This window comes from Chiloscyllium plagiosum, chromosome 5 (assembly GCF_004010195.1).
Source record: "Chiloscyllium plagiosum isolate BGI_BamShark_2017 chromosome 5, ASM401019v2, whole genome shotgun sequence".
NCBI classification, from domain to species: domain Eukaryota; kingdom Metazoa; phylum Chordata; class Chondrichthyes; order Orectolobiformes; family Hemiscylliidae; genus Chiloscyllium; species Chiloscyllium plagiosum.
The window spans coordinates 117802457-117820559 of record NC_057714.1 but is presented as its reverse complement, the minus strand read 5'-3'; the positions used below and the strand labels follow the sequence as shown (position 1 = coordinate 117820559).

The 18103-nt window shown below is 46.8% G+C and overlaps 1 protein-coding gene across 6 annotated transcripts in view; it reads left to right on the top strand.

Annotated features, from left to right (window-relative positions):
* LOC122550181 (myosin-7B-like) overlaps positions 1–18103 on the top strand; it is a 132833-nt gene that overhangs the window by 21769 nt on the left and 92961 nt on the right. For all 6 annotated transcript variants that reach the window (XM_043690887.1, XM_043690888.1, XM_043690892.1 and 3 more), the window contains exons 6-15: positions 2577–2604; positions 6088–6184; positions 7390–7482; positions 9826–9889; positions 11044–11142; positions 11852–11955; positions 13734–13872; positions 14789–14907; positions 16850–16999; positions 17825–17995. In XM_043690887.1, the coding sequence (XP_043546822.1) occupies positions 2577–2604; positions 6088–6184; positions 7390–7482; positions 9826–9889; positions 11044–11142; positions 11852–11955; positions 13734–13872; positions 14789–14907; positions 16850–16999; positions 17825–17995 (1064 nt within the window). The remainder of the gene's footprint in view (positions 1–2576; positions 2605–6087; positions 6185–7389; positions 7483–9825; positions 9890–11043; positions 11143–11851; positions 11956–13733; positions 13873–14788; positions 14908–16849; positions 17000–17824; positions 17996–18103) is intronic.

Below are 18103 nucleotides of genomic sequence, written 5' to 3'. Positions count from 1 at the left end.
TCCAGTCTTCTGGCACCATTCCTGTAGACAATGACGACATAAAGATCAATGCCAAAGGCTCGGTAATCTCCTCCTTGGCTTCCCAGGGAATTCTAGGATAAATCCCATCCAGCCCAGGGGACTTATCTATTTTCACACAGTCCAGAATTGCCAACACCTCCTCCTTATGAACCTCAATCCTGTCTAGTTTAATAGCCTGTATCTCAGTATTCTCATCAACCACATTGTCTTTTTCTAGTATGAACACTGACAAAAAGTATTCATTTAGCACTTCCCCTCTGACTTCACATACAACTTCCCACTACTATGCTTGATTGGCCCTAAGTTTACTCTAGTCATTCTTTTATTCCTGACACATTGATAGAAAGCCTTGGGGTTTTCCTTGATTCTATCCACCAATGACTTCTCATGTTTCCTCCTGATCCTTGGCTCTCTCTTTAGGTCTTTCCTGGCTAACTTGTAACTCTTAAGCACCCTAACTGAGCCTTCACATCTCATCCTAACATAAGCCTTCTTTTTCCTCTTGACAAGAGATTCAACTTCCTTAGTAAACCACGGTTCCCTCGCTCGTCCACTTCCTCCCTACCTGACAGGCACATACATATCAAGGACATGCAGTAGCTGTTCCTTGAATAGGCTCCACATTTCAATTGTGCCCATCCCCTGCAGTTTCCCTCCCCATCCAAAGCATCCTAAATCTTGCCTAATCGCATTGTAATTGCCTTTCCCCCAGCTATAACTCTTGCTCTGTGGTATATATCTATCCCTTTCCATCACTAAAGTAAACATAACCAAATTGTGGTCACTATCACCAAAGTGCTCACCTACCTCCAAATTTAACACCTGGTTCATTACCCAGTACCAAATCCAATGTGGCCTCACACCTTGTTGACCTGTCTACATACTGTATCAGGAAACCCTCCTGCGGACATTGGGCAAAAACTGACCCATTTAAAGTACTTGACCTATAGTATTCCTAGTCAATATCTAGAAAGTTAGAGTCCCCCATAACAACTACTCTATCATTCTCGCTCCTATGCAGAATTATGTTTGCTATCTTATCCTCTACATCTTTGGAACTATTCAGAGGTCTATAGAAAACTCCCAACCTCTCCTTTTCTGTTTCTAATCTCAGCCCATACTACCTCAGTAGAGGAGCCCTAAAATGTCCTTTCTGCAACCGAAATATTGTCCTTGACTAACAATGTCGCACCTCCCCCTCTTTTACCATCTTCCCTGTTCTTACTGAAACATCTAAATCCCGAAACCTGCAACAACCATTCCTGTCCCTGCTCTTCCCCGTGTCTCAATATTGGCCACAACATTGAAATCCCAGGTACCAATCCATGCTGTAAGTTCACCCACCTTAGTCTGGATGTTCCTGGGGTTGAAGTAGACACACTTCAAACCACCTTCCTGCTTGCCAGTGAACTCTTGCGATCTTGACATTTTAGTTCTGACTTCACTATGCTCAACCTCCCATAAATTTGAACTACAATTTCAGTTCCCATCCCCCGGTTGAATTAGTTTCAAACCGCCCCCCCCCGAAGAGCATTAGCAAATTTCTCTCCCAGGATATTGGTATCTCTCTGGTTCAGGTATAGATCATCCCATTTGTAGAGGTCCCACCTACCCCAGAATGAGCCCCAATTATCCAGGAATCTAAAACCCTCCCTTCTGCACCATCCCTGTAGCCACGCGTTCAACTCCTCTCTCTCCCTATTCCTCGCCTTGCTAGCACATGACACGGGAACAAACCAGAAACAACTGTTTGTTCTAGCTCTAAGTTTCCATCCTAGCTCCCTGAATTTCTGCCTTACATCCCCATCCCTTTTCCTACCTATGTCATTGGTGCCTAAAAGGACCATGACTTGAGGCTGTTCCCCCTCCCCCTCAAGGATCCTAAAAACATGATCAGAGACATCACGAACCTTGGCACCCGGGAGACAACACATCAACCGTGAGTCTCTCTCATTCCCACAGAACCTCCTATCTGTCCCCTAAACTGTAGAGTCCCCAACGACAAATGCTCTGTTCGTCTTCCCCCTTCCCTTCTGAGAAACAGAGACAGACTCCGTGCCAGAGACCTGTGCCCCATTGCTTACCCCGGTAAGTTGTACCCCCCCAAACAGTATCCAAAACGGTATACTTGTTGTTGAGGGGAATGGCCACTGGGGATCCCTGCACTGCCTGCCGGTTCCCTTTCCGTCCTCTGACAGGAACACATTGACCTTCTTCTTTTACCTGAGGGGTGACTACCTCCCTGCAACTCCTCTCAATTACTCCCTCCACCTCCTGAATGATCTGCAGTTCATCCAACTCCAGCTCCAGTGCCCTGACGTGGTTTTTGAGGAGCTGGAGTTGGGTGCACTTCCCGCAGACGCAGTCAGCAGGGACACTAGTGGTGACCCTTACCCTAATGTCAGGCTGTGTAACAGCACTGACACATTCCTGCTCCTGTCATCAGGAATTTTGCTGTTTTTGGCCTCACCCTCCCGACTGGGCCACCCTCATTCTCAGATGTTTATGTGGAAAGGATTCAAGGTTGTCTGAATCATTGTTATTCTTAATTCTAGATCGTGAGAACCAGTCCATGCTGATCACGTAAGTAATCCTGAGAAATCCGCTTCATTCCTTTCCATTGATCCCACTACAGGAGTCTCCGGTTTGGAATAGCGTCCGGGAACTCAGTGAGGAGCCTGAATCAGAACGAATACTTTCTTGTAAATTCACGCTGTTACCTGTAGTTTATTAACCAATGCATGTCATTTAATCTATGGCTGGAAACCAGGAGTAAAGGTTACATTTTAGGGAATATTAAGATGATGCTTTTCTGTAAAGTGAGTTCAAATCAACAATTGATCTAGAAAGTACACAGTTAACGGCAGGACCCCTGGACAGCACTGATATACAAAAGGATCTTGGGGTTCAATCCATTGCTCCCTGATAGTGGCAACGCAAGTAGCTACAAGGGTTAAAGAAGGCGTATAGTGTGCTTGCTTTTATTGGTCGGGGAATTGAGTACAAGAGTCAGGACGTCATGTTGCAGCTTTATAAGACTTTCATGAGGCCACACTTAGAGTATTGTGTTCAATTCCAGTCACTGCATTACAGGAAGGACATGGAAGCTTTGTAGAGGGTGTAGAAGAGATTTGCCAGGATGCTGCTTGGAGTGGAGGGCAGGAGCTGTAAGGAGAGGCTGGAACAACGTGGGTTGTTCTGTCTGGAGCGACAGAGACTGAGGGGAGACTTGAAAGATGTCTGTAAAATTATGAGATACATAGATCAGGTTGATGGTCAGAATCTTTTGCCCAGAGTTGAAATGTCTAACACTAGAGGGGCAGGCATTTAAGGTGAGAGGGGGGAAAGTTCAAAGGAAATGTGAGGGGCAAGACTTTGACACAGAGGGTGGTAGGAGTCTGGAATGCCCTGCCAGGGAGATGCGACAGGGGTATTTAAGGGATTTTTAGATAAACAGATGAATATGGGCAGCACGTGACTCAGTGTTTAAGGGTGGCACTGTAGCTCAGTGGTAGGTACTGCTGCCTCACAGTGCCTAGAACCCAGGTTCCATTCCAGCCTTGGGTGACTGTGTAGAGTTTTCACATTTTCCCTGTGTCTGTGTGGGTTTCGGCCGGGTGCTCCGGTTTCCTCCCCCAATCCAAAGATGTGTAGGTTAGGCAAATTCATCATGCCAAATTGCCCTGTTCAAGTCTTCAGGGATGTGTGGATACATTAGTCAAGGGTAAATGTAGAGAAACAGGGTAGGGGAATGGGTCTGGGCGGGATACTCTTCAGAGGATCGGTCTGGACTTGTTGGGCCAAATGGCCTGTTTCTACACTGTAGCATCATAGAATCATAGAGATGTACAACATGGAAACAGACCCTTCGGTCCAACCCGTCCATGCCGACCAGATATCCCAACACAATCTAGTCCCACCTGCCAGCACCCAGCCCATATCCCTCCAAACCCTTCCTATTCATATACCCATCCAGATGCCTCTTAAATGTTGCAATTGTACCAGCCTCCACCACATCCTCTGGCAGCTCATTCTCTACGCGTACCACCTTCTGTGTGAAAAAGTTGCCCCATAGGTCTCTTTTATATCTTTCCCCTCTCATCCTAAACATATGCCCTCTAGTTTTGGACTTCCCATCCCTGGGAAAAGACTTTACCTATTTATCCTATCCATGCCTCTCATAATTTTGTAAACCTCTATGAGGTCACCCCTCAGCCTCCGACGCTCCAGGGAAAACAGCCCCAGCCTGTTCAGCCCCTTCCTATAGCTCAAATCCTCCAACCCTGGCAACATCCTTGTAAATCTTTTCTGAACCCTTTCAAGTTTCACAACATCCTTCCAATAGGAAGGAGACCAGAATTGCACGCAATATTCCAACAGTGGCCTAACCAATGTCCTGTACAGCCGCAACATGACCTCCCAACTCCCCTACTCAATACTCTGACCAATAAAGGAAAGCATACCAAACACCTTCTTCACTATCCTATCTGCAAGGAATGGAGGCATATGCACCAAGGGCAGGCAGAAGGGATTAGTTTAATTTGGCGTCATATTCGGCACAACATAGTGGGCCAAAGGGCCTGTTCCTGTGCTGTATTTTTCTATATTCTAAATAAACCAATGATTTCTCTGTGGGGAGTAGGTTCAGTTGAACAAGAGACGGATGAGGTGATATACTTGTACAAGTAAAGAAACAGTATGAATGGAACTATACTAGAGAGAGTACAGGATCCGAGTAAAGCAGGGTGGGTTTGTGCTTTGGATGTGGCAGGACTGGCCCAGAGAGCTGTAAATAAAGTATTACTGTATTCTCAGCTTCATTGAAGTACAGAGTACAGGAACACGGAGGTTATTGTGTATAGTCATGCGTGCCGCACTGGGCACAAAGCAAGAGGATTTTACTCGACTGGCTCCAGGAATGAGAAACTGCAGTAGGATGAGGATATATTGAAGAGATTGGCACTGTTCTCCCTGGAGAGGAGACGGCTCAGAGGAAGATCTGTTAGAGGCTTTTAACATCATCAGAGGTCTGGGATGAGTGGATAACGAGAAATTATTCTCATTCATAAAAGCCTCAGGAACCAGAGGACATGGGTTGAAAGCACAGTATTTTGCAAAAGAAGATGCCGCCTGGAAATGTGGTGGATGTAAGGCAAGTTGAGGAATTCAAAACTGCAGGAGAAATTACTTCAATAGCAAACAGCGTGCAGATTTATGGGAAAGGCCGAGGTCAGCATTAAGTCAAATTGCTCAAAATGTCCGTGAGGGATGGTCTCTGTGGGGAATGGTCTCTGTGAGGGATGGTCTCTGTAGGGAATGGTCTCTGTAGGGAATGGACTCTGTGGGGAATGGTCTCTGTGAAGGATGGTCTCTGAGGGGAATGGACTCTGTGGGGAATGGACTCTGTGGGGAATGGACTCTGTGGGGAATGGTCTCTGTGAGGGATGGTCTCTGTAGAGAATGGTCTCTGTGGGGAATGGACTCTGTGGGGAATGGTCTCTGTGAGGAATGGTCTCTGAGGGGAATGGACTCTGTGGGGAATGGACTCTGTAGGGAATGGTCGCTGAGGGGAATGGTCGCTGAGGGGAATGGACTCTGTGGGGAATGGTCTCTGTGAGGGATGGTCTCTGTAGGGAATGGTCTCTGTGGGGAATGGAGTCTGTGGGGAATGGACTCTGTGGGGAATGGTCGCTGAGGGGAATGGACTCTGTGGGAAATGGTCTCTATGCAGGGATTGGATTGTGTGGGGCTTGGATTCTGTGTGGATGAGACTTTGTGGGGAATGGACTCTGTAGGGGATGGATTCTATAAGGATTGGGTTTTATGAGGATTTGACTCTGTGGAGATGGGACTCTGTGGGAATGGACTCTGTGGGGGATGGATTCTAGAGGAATTGGATTCTGTGGTGATGGGACACTGTGGGGATGAGTCTCTGTGGGGATGGGACTCTTTGGGGATGGATTCTGTGGAGATTGGATTCTGGGGGATTGGATTCTGTAGGGATTGGACTCTTAGTGTTGAATAAGTTTTGACTTTGTGTTTTTGAATCTATTTGTTATTACACAGGGGTGAGTCTGGAGCTGGGAAAACAGTGAACACTAAGAGAGTGATTCAATACTTTGCCATTACCGCCGCTCAGGGAGATCTGGCAATGAAGAAGACGGTAAGAATGTAGCACAGCCATGGCTGTGAGTCTGACACAGAAACACTAGAGCAATCAGCCAGAATAGTAACTGATCCACAGGGCTCCCTGGAAGATCAGATCATTGAGGCTAGACCACTGTCTAGAACAGAGATGGATAAGGGGTCACCTGACCTCACGGAGATTATGAAAGTGTTCACTTGCAGAAAGCAGTAAGTCCTGGAAGTGGCTGGCACTGGTCTGAGCTCAGCAGTTCAGGCAGCATCTGATGATCAGTAAAATTGACGTTTCGGGCAAAAGCCCTTCATCAGGAATAAAGGCAGAGAGCCTGAAGCGTGGAGAGATAACAGGGACTCCCTGAGATCTGGTTTCCAGCATCTGCAGTCATTGTTTTTACCTCGTTGATTTTAACCCTACTGCGAATCCTCTTGCAAGGATGCCTGCCTTGAGGAAGTTTTCCTCCTCTCTCTACAAGAATCTCAGGGAGTCCCTCTTATCTCTCCACGCTTCAGGCTCTCTGCCTTTATTCCTGATGAAGGGCTTTTGCCCGAAACATCGATTTCGAAGCTCCTTGGATGCTGCCAGAACTGCTGTGCTCTTCCAGCACCACTAATCCAGAATCTGGTTTCCAGCATCTGCAGTCATTGTTTTTACCTATCTGAGCTCGTCATGTATCCCTTAATGTGCGACTCTTGGTCAGAACTGTGTGTGTGTGTGTGTGCGTGTGCGTGCGTGCGTGCGTGTGTGTGTGTGTGTGTGTGTGTGTGTAGCATGTGGGCCAAGCTGAATAGGTACACTTACGCCAAAATTAACCGCTCGGAAACCCAGAAGCAATAGACAGGGAAAACCCGTTCCCATTGACACAGTGATCAAGTGCGGAAGGTCTCAGGTTTAAGGTGATTAGCAAAAGACAGCAAGAGGAAGAGCCTATGGAGAGCCAGGATCTGCAACATGCCATCCGTGACTTTCAGAAGGCAAACAGATTATTATCTGATGAGTAAAGACATCTCAGACTGGGATGTGGCACTGGAATTGCAAAGAGTCAGCATAGCCAAGACTGGCCAAATGGCCTCCTTCTGTGCTGTGGAGATTCTATGATAACATCTAATTAAACATACATGTTGATTGAATGAATGATTTGGTAAATTGTGCAAGACTAGCTAAAGAGAAGGTCCATATATTGTACATTTTGCATTCTTAATATTTTCTACTTGTGAGTCCCACAGGCCTCCCTGGAAGATCAGATCATTGAGGCTAATCCAGCCATGGAAGCGTTTGGGAATGCTAAGACTGTTCGAAATGACAACTCTTCTAGATTTGTGAGTGGAAACATTCTCCCTTTGATGTTTCTCTCTCCTAACTGCAAGCTTGCCACTATTTGTGGCTCTACCCGTGGTTTCAGCATGTACCCAAATCCCAGACATAGCTCCTCCTGATCTCCAGCTCAGGTTGAGACAATCAATTGGATAAAACCTTGACAGGTTTCCAAACATTAAATCCAAAGGTCAGTATTAACCGTGACAGGCCAGTGACCAGAAAGATCATTGGTAACAAAAAAGGGGGTGGTTAGAGTCATCCTCTGTCCTCTCTGTGACACCTTCCACAGTCTGATCATTTCAGGAGAAATGCTTCTGAAAAGTAATCTTGAAAGGCGCTTCCTTGGTTAAGGAAGTGAACAAAAGATAGAAGTAAGGATGTTTTTCAAAGGCTATACAAAGCACTATTCAGACCACAGCTCAAAAAATGTCATAAAGATGTACAGCACAGAAACAGACCCCTTGGTCCAACTTGTCTGTGCTGACCAAACATTCCATTCTGACTTAGTCCCATTTACCAGCACTTGGCCCATATCCCTCTAAATGCTTCCTATTCATATACCCATCCAGATGCTTTTTAAATGTTGTAATTGTACCAGCCTCCACCACTTCCTCTGGCAGCTCATTCCATACATGTACCACCCTTTCTGGGTCCTTATCTAAGGGAAGATATCCTGGCATTGGAGGCAGTCCAGGTAGAGTTCACTAGGCTGATATCAGATATGGAAGGACATTGGTTAGGCCACTGTTGGAATATGGCGTGCAATTCTGGTCTCCTTCCTATTGGAAAGATGTTGTGAAACTTGAAAGGGTTCAGAAAAGATTTACAAAGATGTTGCCAGGGTTGGAGGATTTGAGCTATAGGGAGAGGCTGAATAGGCCAGAGCTGTTTTCCCTGGAGTGTCGGAGGTTGAGGGATGACCTTATAGAGGTTTATAAAAATTATGAAGGGTATGGAAGGGATAAATAGGCAAAGTTTTTTTCCATGGGGTGGGGGAATCCAGAACTAGAGTGCATAGGTTTAGGATGAGAGGGGAAAATTATAAAAGAGACCTAAGGGTCAACGTTTTCACGCAGAGGGTGGTACGTGTATGGGATGAGCTACCAGAGGAAGTGGTGGAGGCTGGTACAATTGCAACATTTAAGAGGCATTTGAATGGGTATATGAATAGGAAGGGTTTGGAGGGATATGGGCCGGGTGCTGGCAGGTTGGGACTAGATTGTGTTGGGATATCTGGTCGGCATGGACGGGTTGGACCGAAGGGTCTGATTCCATGCTGTACATCTCTATGACTATATGACTGCTTTATGAGGATAGGTTGTGTAGATCGGGCCTGTACTCATTGGAGTTTAAAAGAATGGGAGGAGACCTCATTGAAAGGTGTAAGATTCTTTAGGTTCTTCACAGATTAGCGGAAAGGTTGTCTCTCCCTTGTGGAAGAGTTTCAGACCAGAGGACATTATCTTTGGTTCACCCATTTAAGACTGGACTGAGGAGGAATTTCTTCTCCCAGAGGGTAATGGATCTATGGAATTCTTTAGCGTAGAGGGATATTGAGGATAGGTCATTAAATATATTCAAGGCTGAGAGGGACAACTTTTTAGTCAGGAATGGGAATCAAAGGTCCAGGGGAAAGGGCAGGAAAGTGGAGTGGAGGATGATCAAAAGAAGTATGATCTCGTCAATTGGTGGAGCAGACTCGATGGGCTGAATGGCCTACTTTGGGTCCGACATTGTATGGTTTCAGGGGTTTCTAAAAATTCTTCTATGGGATGGCATTTGGAGACCATCCTTAGCTGCCCTCGAACGGAGAGGTTTGTTGAGTCATTTCACAGAGCAATTCAGAGTCAGCCACACCGTTGTGGACCTGGAGTCACGTGTAGGTCAGACTAGGTAAGGATGGCAGATTTCCCTCCTGAAGGCTCTTCATCAATCAGGAGAAACTCTACACAACAATCTCCGATCGACATCATGGAGGCTATTAATGAGACTAGCTTTATGTTCCAAACTTGAGGGCCAAACTTAAATCCCCTCAGTTGCTGCAGTGGGATTTGAACAGAGTAGTTCCAGAGTAGATAGTGGATAACGAATGGAATGTTACCACCTTCTCCGTCTGCACTACAAACCCCCAAGAGGGGTGGGTTGAAGTTGAGCTGCAGGAGAGACGATAAAATCAAATGACCAAGTAGCCTGCTCCCCTTCCTGTACAGATGCTTGGTCTGTCAGCCTGAGCATAGAGACAGAGTGTTAACTAGCTCCAGTAACCCACTACATCGTACGTCATGCTATTTCGCTTCTCTTGAGGAACAACTAAACCTATTGTCTAATATCTACCTTGATTTCAGGGCAAATACATACGGATCCATTTTGGACACACGGGCAAGCTCTCGTCTGCTGACATTGACACCTGTACGTAAATACGATGATGTGCTTTTGGTTTGTGGGGAACGTGGGTGTGGGTGTCACTGGCTGGGTTAGCACTTACTGCCCGTCCTTAGTTACCCCCTTGAGAAAGTGGTGGGGAGCTGCCTTCTTCAAACGCAGCAGTCATAGAATCCCTACAGTGTAGGCCCATCGAGTCTACAACAACCCTTGGAAGAGCATCCCTCTCAGAACCACCCTCCTACCCTGTAACCCTACATTTCCCTTAGCTAGGTCATCTAACCTACACATCCCTGAACACGATGGGCAATTTAGCGTGGCCAATTCACCTAACCTGCACATCTTTGGATTGTGGGAAGAAACCAGAGCACCCGGAGGAAACCCACGCAGGCACGGGGAAAATGTGCAAACTCCACACAGACAGTCACCCGAGGCTGGAATCGAACCTGGGTCCCTGGCGCTGTCAGGCAGCAGTGCTAACCACTGAGCCTCCTGCTGTCAGGTGCTGTAGATTGACCCACAATGCCCTTAGGAAGGGAATTCCAAGATTTTGGCCCAGCGACAGTGAAGGAATGATGATATATTTCCAAGTCAGGGTGGTGAGTGGCTTGGAGGGGAACCTGCAGGGAATGGTGTTCTCCTGTCCTTCTGGGTGGAAGTGGTCATGGGTTGGGAAGGTAGGATCTCTATTTGAAACTTAAACAGAAACAGCAGCCCATTCGGAAATTGCATAAAAATTTACGCAGGAGGAAATCTGATGGATGTGAGCTCTCAGAGCAAGTAAGCTTGCCAGTTTGTAATGAAATGGACAGTGTGCTAAAGACATTCCAAAGATGGGTTGGTTTGAAATAGTTTGGGGAAATGGTGGACACATTGTGTGACTACATCAGAATGAGAACTGTAATGATGCCTTGCAGAAGGAATGGGTGAAAATCGACCTCAACGAATTCAGGGGGAATAACTCACCTTGGCTCTGAATTACAGTCACAGAGTAACTCAAAATAAGGGGCAGAATGAAGCATGGGACTGAGGGGGGAGAGAATGTCAGAATAAAATGAGGGAATGTACAGACAGATTTTGTCTCTGGACAGGGAGGTCTCTGAATACCTGTCGTAGCTGTAGATAAAGAGTGGGGATTGTTTTCTGCCAAGGTATTAATCAATATTTCTTCATCTGTTCAGACTTGCTGGAGAAGTCACGTGTTGTATTCCAACAACCTGGGGAGCGGAGTTATCACATTTATTATCAGATCCTGTCTGGCAAGAAAAAGGAACTTCAAGGTAAGGAGCAGCATTAGAGAGAGAGAGAGAGAGAGATCAATGGATTTACAGTGTGGGAGCCAGATGCTCTTAGTTAAATGGAAAAGTCCATCAGCCTCATAGTCAATGCTGGGAGAAAATGAGGGCTACAGATGCTGGAGGTCAGAGTTGAAGAGTGTGATGCTGGAAAAGCACAGCCAGTCAGGCAGCACGCGAGGAGCGGGAGAGTCGACTTTTCAGGAATTCCTGATGAAGGGCATATGTCCGAAACGTCGACTTTCCCGCTCCTCGGATGCTGTCTAACTGGTTGTGCTTTTCCAGCACCTCACTCTCAGACTCAATGCTGCCATGTCCTTGACATCTCCCATCTCGATAACCTCCTCCAGCCCTACAACCCTGGCTCCCCCATCTCCCAGCCCCTTCATGCTCCCCATTGGTCTCTGTGTCTTAATTAATCTAGACCCTACGATCTTCACAGATCACCTCACAGCTTGCTGTTTGAGTAAGATGCTGCTTCAGCCCTTCAGTCTGCCCAGACCTGACTCCCTCCTCTTTGGCTCAATGTTAACTTCTGTCTAAGACACACAACAGTGCATTAAAAACAGTTTCCCCACATATTGTTACTGCCTCAGGTTGGAATACCTCACAGCACAAGGAGTTAAGTTTCTAATCTGAACCAGGGACAGTTTACCATCACCAGAATCAAACTGAGTCCCCCTTCTCATTACAGATATCCTAATGGTCTCCACCAATCCCCATGACTACCACTTCTGTTCACAAGGAGTAGTGACAGTGGACAAAGTCGACGATGGTGCAGAGCTAATGGCAACTGATGTAAGTGTTTTATATTCCACATCTCACCATTCCTTTAAGAAGTGGTTGTTTCATCAGGGGGACATGGTGCTTTGGGAATGTGACAGGAATAATCATCCCGAAGCCTGGCTTAACGCTCCTGCCTTGCAGGTTCGAATCCCACCACAGCTGGAGTTAAAATTAATTCTCACTCATTCGTGAGGAGTGGGTGTCGCTGGCTATTTATTACCCATCCCCAATTGCCCAGGGGGAACAGGAATAAAACAAACAAATCTGGAATTAAAAGTTAGACTCAGCAATGGTGAGCATTGACTGTTTTAAAAACCAACCTGGCTCACTAATGTCCTTCAGGGAAGGAAATCTGCCATCCTCACCTGGTCTGGCCAACATGTGACTCCAGACACACAGCAATGTGGTTGACTCTGACCTGCCCTCTGAAATGGTATAGACAGCCACTTGGTTCAGGGGCACTTAGGGACAGGGAACAAAGCCAATCCTTCTAGTGACATCCACTAACCATGAAAGAAGGAAAAGAAACCCCTGTTAAGGGGACTCTGCGGCCTTTAAAATCCACTGACTAAATATTAAATATGGAAACTCATCCAGGTTTGTGGATAATTCTGTTGTTTACATATATTTGTATTTTTATATAGTTTTATTTATACTTTATAGATAACAGTCTGAGGAACCGTGAGGTAAACATGCACACAATCCCAGTGACAGTTAATGACCTCAGATTGCTCACAGGGCAATACATGTGGTGGTGCCCCTTTGATAAGACGGGAATATTCCTGACTGCAGGATGGGAGTTGTTTCAGCCTTCCCTTGATCATCATTTTCATCAGCTTGTGTCTCTCCTCAGCCTAATGATTTCTCAGAGCTCAGGTCGACAGTCTGAGATGCGAACAGGAATCGTAAATTTGAATTGAATTATTGGATGTGACAAAGCGAAGTGAATGATTACTCTGCGTTGAACCAATGAGCTTCTGGCTTGGTTGATGGGAACAGAGCTGAAGGAGAGAAACACTGTCAGACACACATCAGATATGGGATCACTGAATGCTAGGGGTATAAAGGATGAGGGTTATCCATCCTCCACCTTGAGCACTCAATACAATTGAATTGAATTGAAATGAGTTTATTGTCACGTGTACCGAGGCACAGTGAAATGTTTTATCAATGTGAGTTAAACTCGGTAAATGTCAATCCTTTTGGTTGCAGAATTCTTTTCCAATGAATGAGCAATCGGGGTTTCCCCTTCCTAAATTATAACAGCAGAGAATGTTTGTAAGAACTTTAAATCTTGCACCTTCCCTGTCATTGTGTGTGGTAATAGTTAACAATGTGTTTGCTGTCTGCAGGGGGCTTACACTGTCTGAGCCCCACCATGTACCTGTTCCTGTGCTCTACTCAATCGCACACTGATCTCAAAAGGGAGGGTATTACAGACTCTCACGGAGGATATTACAGATACACAGGGAGGGTATTACAGACACACAGGGAGGGTATTACAGACTCTCAGGGAGGTTATTATAGACTCACAGGGAAGGTATTACAGACTCTCTAGGAGGGTATTACAGACTCTCTGGGAGGGTATTACAGACTCTCGGAGGATATTACGGACTCTCTGGGAGGGTATTACAGACTCTCAGGGAAGGTATTACAGACTCACAGGGAGGGTATTACAGACTCACAGGGAGCGTAATATTGACTCTATGGGAGGGTATTACAGAGTCACAGTGCGGGTATTACAGAGTCACAGGGAGGGTATTACTAATCCTGTGTTTTTTTATTATTAGCACGCTATGGACATCTTGGGCTTTTCCACAGAAGAGAAATACAACTGCTACAAAATGGTGGGGGTGATCTTGCATTTTGGGAACATGAAGTTCAAACAGAAGCCAAGGGAGGAACAGGCTGAAATAGATGGAACAGAAAGTAAGTAATTAACACGAGTCCATTATTGATCAGGGTGGACGGGATTACTTTCATTTCGAAACAGTGTGCGATAGCAGTATAGCAGCTCAATAACACACTGTACAGCTCAGAGTGGCTGCAATACTCATCCATTAAACTGGGGTGGTCCATCACACAAGCAAAACCTGGAACTAAGCAACATTGGCTAAATAACACATATATTGAAAGCTGGTTAAAAATGGGAAACAGATGTTACTCATCTCCTTAACCATCAAGGGATGAATTTTATTGAAAGTTTCCTGCCTGATTCATGAGTAGGTTCTTATTTTCATTGATGGTCTTTGGAATCCTATTCCTCAAAAGGTGTTTGAAGCTGAGACCTTGCATATTTTGAAGACAGAGGTAGATAGATGTTTGAGAAGTGAGGGGGTGAAAGGGTATTGGTGAAAGGTCACTGAGTCCTGAAGCAGAGCCACTACATCCCAAATATTCACTCTGTTTCTCTCTCCAGCAACTTCTGACTTTGTGAAACGTTATCAGGGCCATGAATGTGGAATATTCACAGCAGCCATCACCTCACTGAACGGCTGAGTGAAATCAAAGGGCTTACTCCTGCCCATAATTTGCATGAATTTACATCTTACTCGGAGGTACATTCAATGACACTGGGTTAGCAGGCAGGAATTCTCCTTCCCAACAGCACTGCAGGTATCTCCACAAGCTCGAGACAACAAAGCAGCTCACCGTCACGGACTCCTGGGGCAATTATAGGTGGGCAACAGTTGTAGGTGCTGCCCTTGCCAGTGATGCCCAGATTGCATCACAGCAGGATGCAGCGGATGGTCACCTTTGAGGCATAGTCCACAACATCTCCTGGATTCGGAATAAAGCGTGGTTTTCCACTGATCTTTACTATCATCCCACCTTTTTGTAACAGGTGCAGATAAAGCTGCCTGCTTACTGGGAATTCGCTCGACAGACCTGATCACCAGCCTGCTACACCCTCAGGTGAAGATTGGCAATGAGTGTGTGACCAAGGATCAGAATGTTGGGCAGGTACGTGAATCTGAAACTCAATCAGCTCTGGCTGCACCCCAAACAATGCCAGCTATCCCTGCAAATGGAGCACAGCCTGGATAAATGTGAAGTGGTGCATTTTGGAAGGTCGAACTCGAATGCTGAATTTAGGATTAAAGGCATAAATCTTGGGAGTGTGGAGGAACAGAGGGATCTTGGTGTTCAAGTACCCTAGATCCCTCAAAGTTGCTACCCAAGTGGATAGGTTTGTTAAGAAAGCAAATGGTGTTTTGGCTTTCATTAACAGGGGGATTGAGTTTAAGAGCTGCAAGGTTTTGCTGCAGGTCTACAAGTCCCTGGTGAGACCACACTTGGAATATTGTGTCCAGTTCTGGTCGCCCTACTATAGGAAAGATACAGAGGATTTGGAGAGGGTGCAAAGAAGGTTTACCAGGATGCTGCCTGGAGGGCTTGTCTTACTAAGAGAGGTTGACTAAGCTTGGACTTTTCTCTGTGGAGAGAAGGAGGAAGAGAGGAGACCTGATCGAGGTATACAAGATAGTGAGAGGCATGGATAGAGTCAATAGCCAGAGGCGTTTCCCCAGGGTAGGATTGACTGGTACACGGGTTCATAGTTTTAAGATATTAGGAGGAAGGTAGGTTCCTTACGCAGAGAGTTGTGAGTGCATGGAATGCGTTACCAGTGTGGTGGTGGAAGCAGAGTCATTAGAGACATTTAAGCAGTTGCTGGACATGCACATGGACAGCAGTGAATTGAGGGGTGTGTAGGTTAGGTTATTTTACTTTGGATTAGGATTAATCCTCGGCACAACATCGTGGGCTGAAGGGCCTCTTCTGTGCTGTATTTTTGTATGTTCTATGTTCTAACTCCTGAAGTGTCAAAATCCTGGAATTCCCTCCCTAAGGGCATTGTGGGTCTACCCACAGCAGACGGTTCAAGAAGGCAGCTCACCCCCACCTCCTTAAGGGACAACTAGGGATGGACAATAAATGCTGGGCCCAGCCAGTGACACCCACATCCCATGAATGTATTCAGGACTGAGATGGGGAGAAATGTCTTCACCCAGAGAGTGGGGAGCCGGGGGAATCCTCTGCCTCAGGAAATGGCTGAGGGCAAAACACTGAATGTTTACAAGAAGGTATCAAAACAGACATTGCTGAAAAAGCTCAACAGGTCTGGCCGCATCTGTGGAGAGAGATCAGGGTTAATGTTTTGGGTTGAGGACCCTTCCTCCATTCTGACCCGAAACATTAACTCTGATCTCTCTCCACAGACCTGCTGAGCTTTTCCAGCAATTTCTGCTTTTGTTTCTGATTTACAGCATCTGCAGTTTTTTCAGTTTTCAAGAAGACGTTGTTCTTAGTTCTTAGAGCTAAAGAGATCAAGGGAATGGGGCAAAAGCAGGAATAGAGGACTCAATTGGATAGTATTGAAAGGTGCAGCAGATTTAAGGGCCAAATGGCCTGTGGCTCCTATTTTCTATGAGTTTAGATGAAATGAAGCATCCATAATTCTCTGGGGGTTGAGAATTTGAATGATTCACAAGCTCTTCATTGGAGCAATCTCTACATAGGCCAGTCCTAAATGGTTAGTTCCTTAACGTGAGGCTGTGAGCGTGTGTTTATGATCCTCCTGGTCATGTCTGAGCCCGGATGGGTACATGAATAGGAAGGGTTTGGAGGGATATGGGCCGGGTGCTGGCAGGTGGGACTAGATTGGGTTGGGATATCTGATCGGCATGGACGGGTTGGACCAAGTTTCTGTGCTGTACATCTCTGTGACTCTATGTAAAGCACCTCTGCTCCCATATTTGAAACAAATTGCTGGATATACTCAATGAGGTCAAGTCTGCACTCCTCCTGCCCTTTGTCCGCACTGACAGGAGATCTGACCAACACCACATGGCTCTGGCTTCTGCCTGGACTCAAGCTGTGCTTATTTTTTTTTGTCTGGTGGCAGGTCCTTTACGCCGTTGGAGCTTTAGCGAAAGCCACGTATGACCGAATGTTCACATGGCTGGTGACACGGATTAACAAGACACTGGACACAAAGCTGGCGAGCAAGTTATTTATCGGAGTGCTGGACATCGCAGGCTTCGAGATTTTTCAAGTAATTCTCAATGCAGTTTTGCGTCCCACATAAGACGTTACTAAGAGTGGGTGGTGTGGGGGCTCATACAGAAAGGGGATGGGCTCAGTACATTGCCCCATGTCAGACGGATCCACGCTGGGACCACAGCTATTTCTGATCCACATGGATGAGTGAGGGGGATAGGTCAGTCAGATTCACTGATGGTCTGTGTAACAGCAGGGGGAAAGCCAAGTTGTGAAGAGGGTGCAAGGTGTCAGCAGGAAATGAGACTCCCCTCCACTCACTGTGACTCACCACCCTCCCCTCACACTGCACACTCAGACCCCCAGCCAAGCCTTCGCCTAACGCAGATCTTCAGCAGACCCAGTCACAGTCCGCAAGGTAGAGTGTGGAATCCCGAGGAGGGGGTCTCTCTGATGGTGGGGGCGGATTAGTCCCTCACAGGGGAGGGGTCTCTCTGTCTCTCTCTCTCTCTCTGACCTGGGGAGGGGTCTCGCTTTGATTGGGTGGGAAAAGGGCCCTTTCTGACCCAGAGAGGGGTCTCTCTCTCTCTCTCTCTCTGATGGGGAAGGGGTATCATTCTCTCTCTGACCGGGGATAGGTCTATCTCTCTCTCTTCTGACAGGGAAAGGGGTCACTCTCTGATGGGGGAGGGGTCTCTCTCTCTCTCTCTGACCGGGGAGGGGTCTCTCTCTCTCTCTGACTGGGAGAGGGGTCCCCCTCTCTCTCTCTCTGACCGGGGAGGGGTCTCTCTCTCTCTGACGGGGAGAGGGGTCTCTCTCTCTCTCTCTCTGTCAGGGGTCTATGCCTGGCCCTCACTGATCACTCCGTTTCTCCCTGCAGCTGAACAGTTTCGAGCAGCTCTGTATTAACTTCACCAACGAGAAGCTGCAACAGTTCTTCAATCACCACATGTTCGTACTTGAACAGGAGGAGTATAAGATGCAGGGCCTCGAGTGGACCTTCGTCGACTTTGGTATGGACTTACAGGCCTGTATCGACCTGATCGAGAAGGTGAGGGGAAGGGGGAGGGAGGGATGGGACGTGGAGGGAGGAAGGGACAGGGAGGGGAAGGGAGAGGGAGAGAGGGGGAGGAGGAGGGAGGGAGAGGGAGGGAGGAGG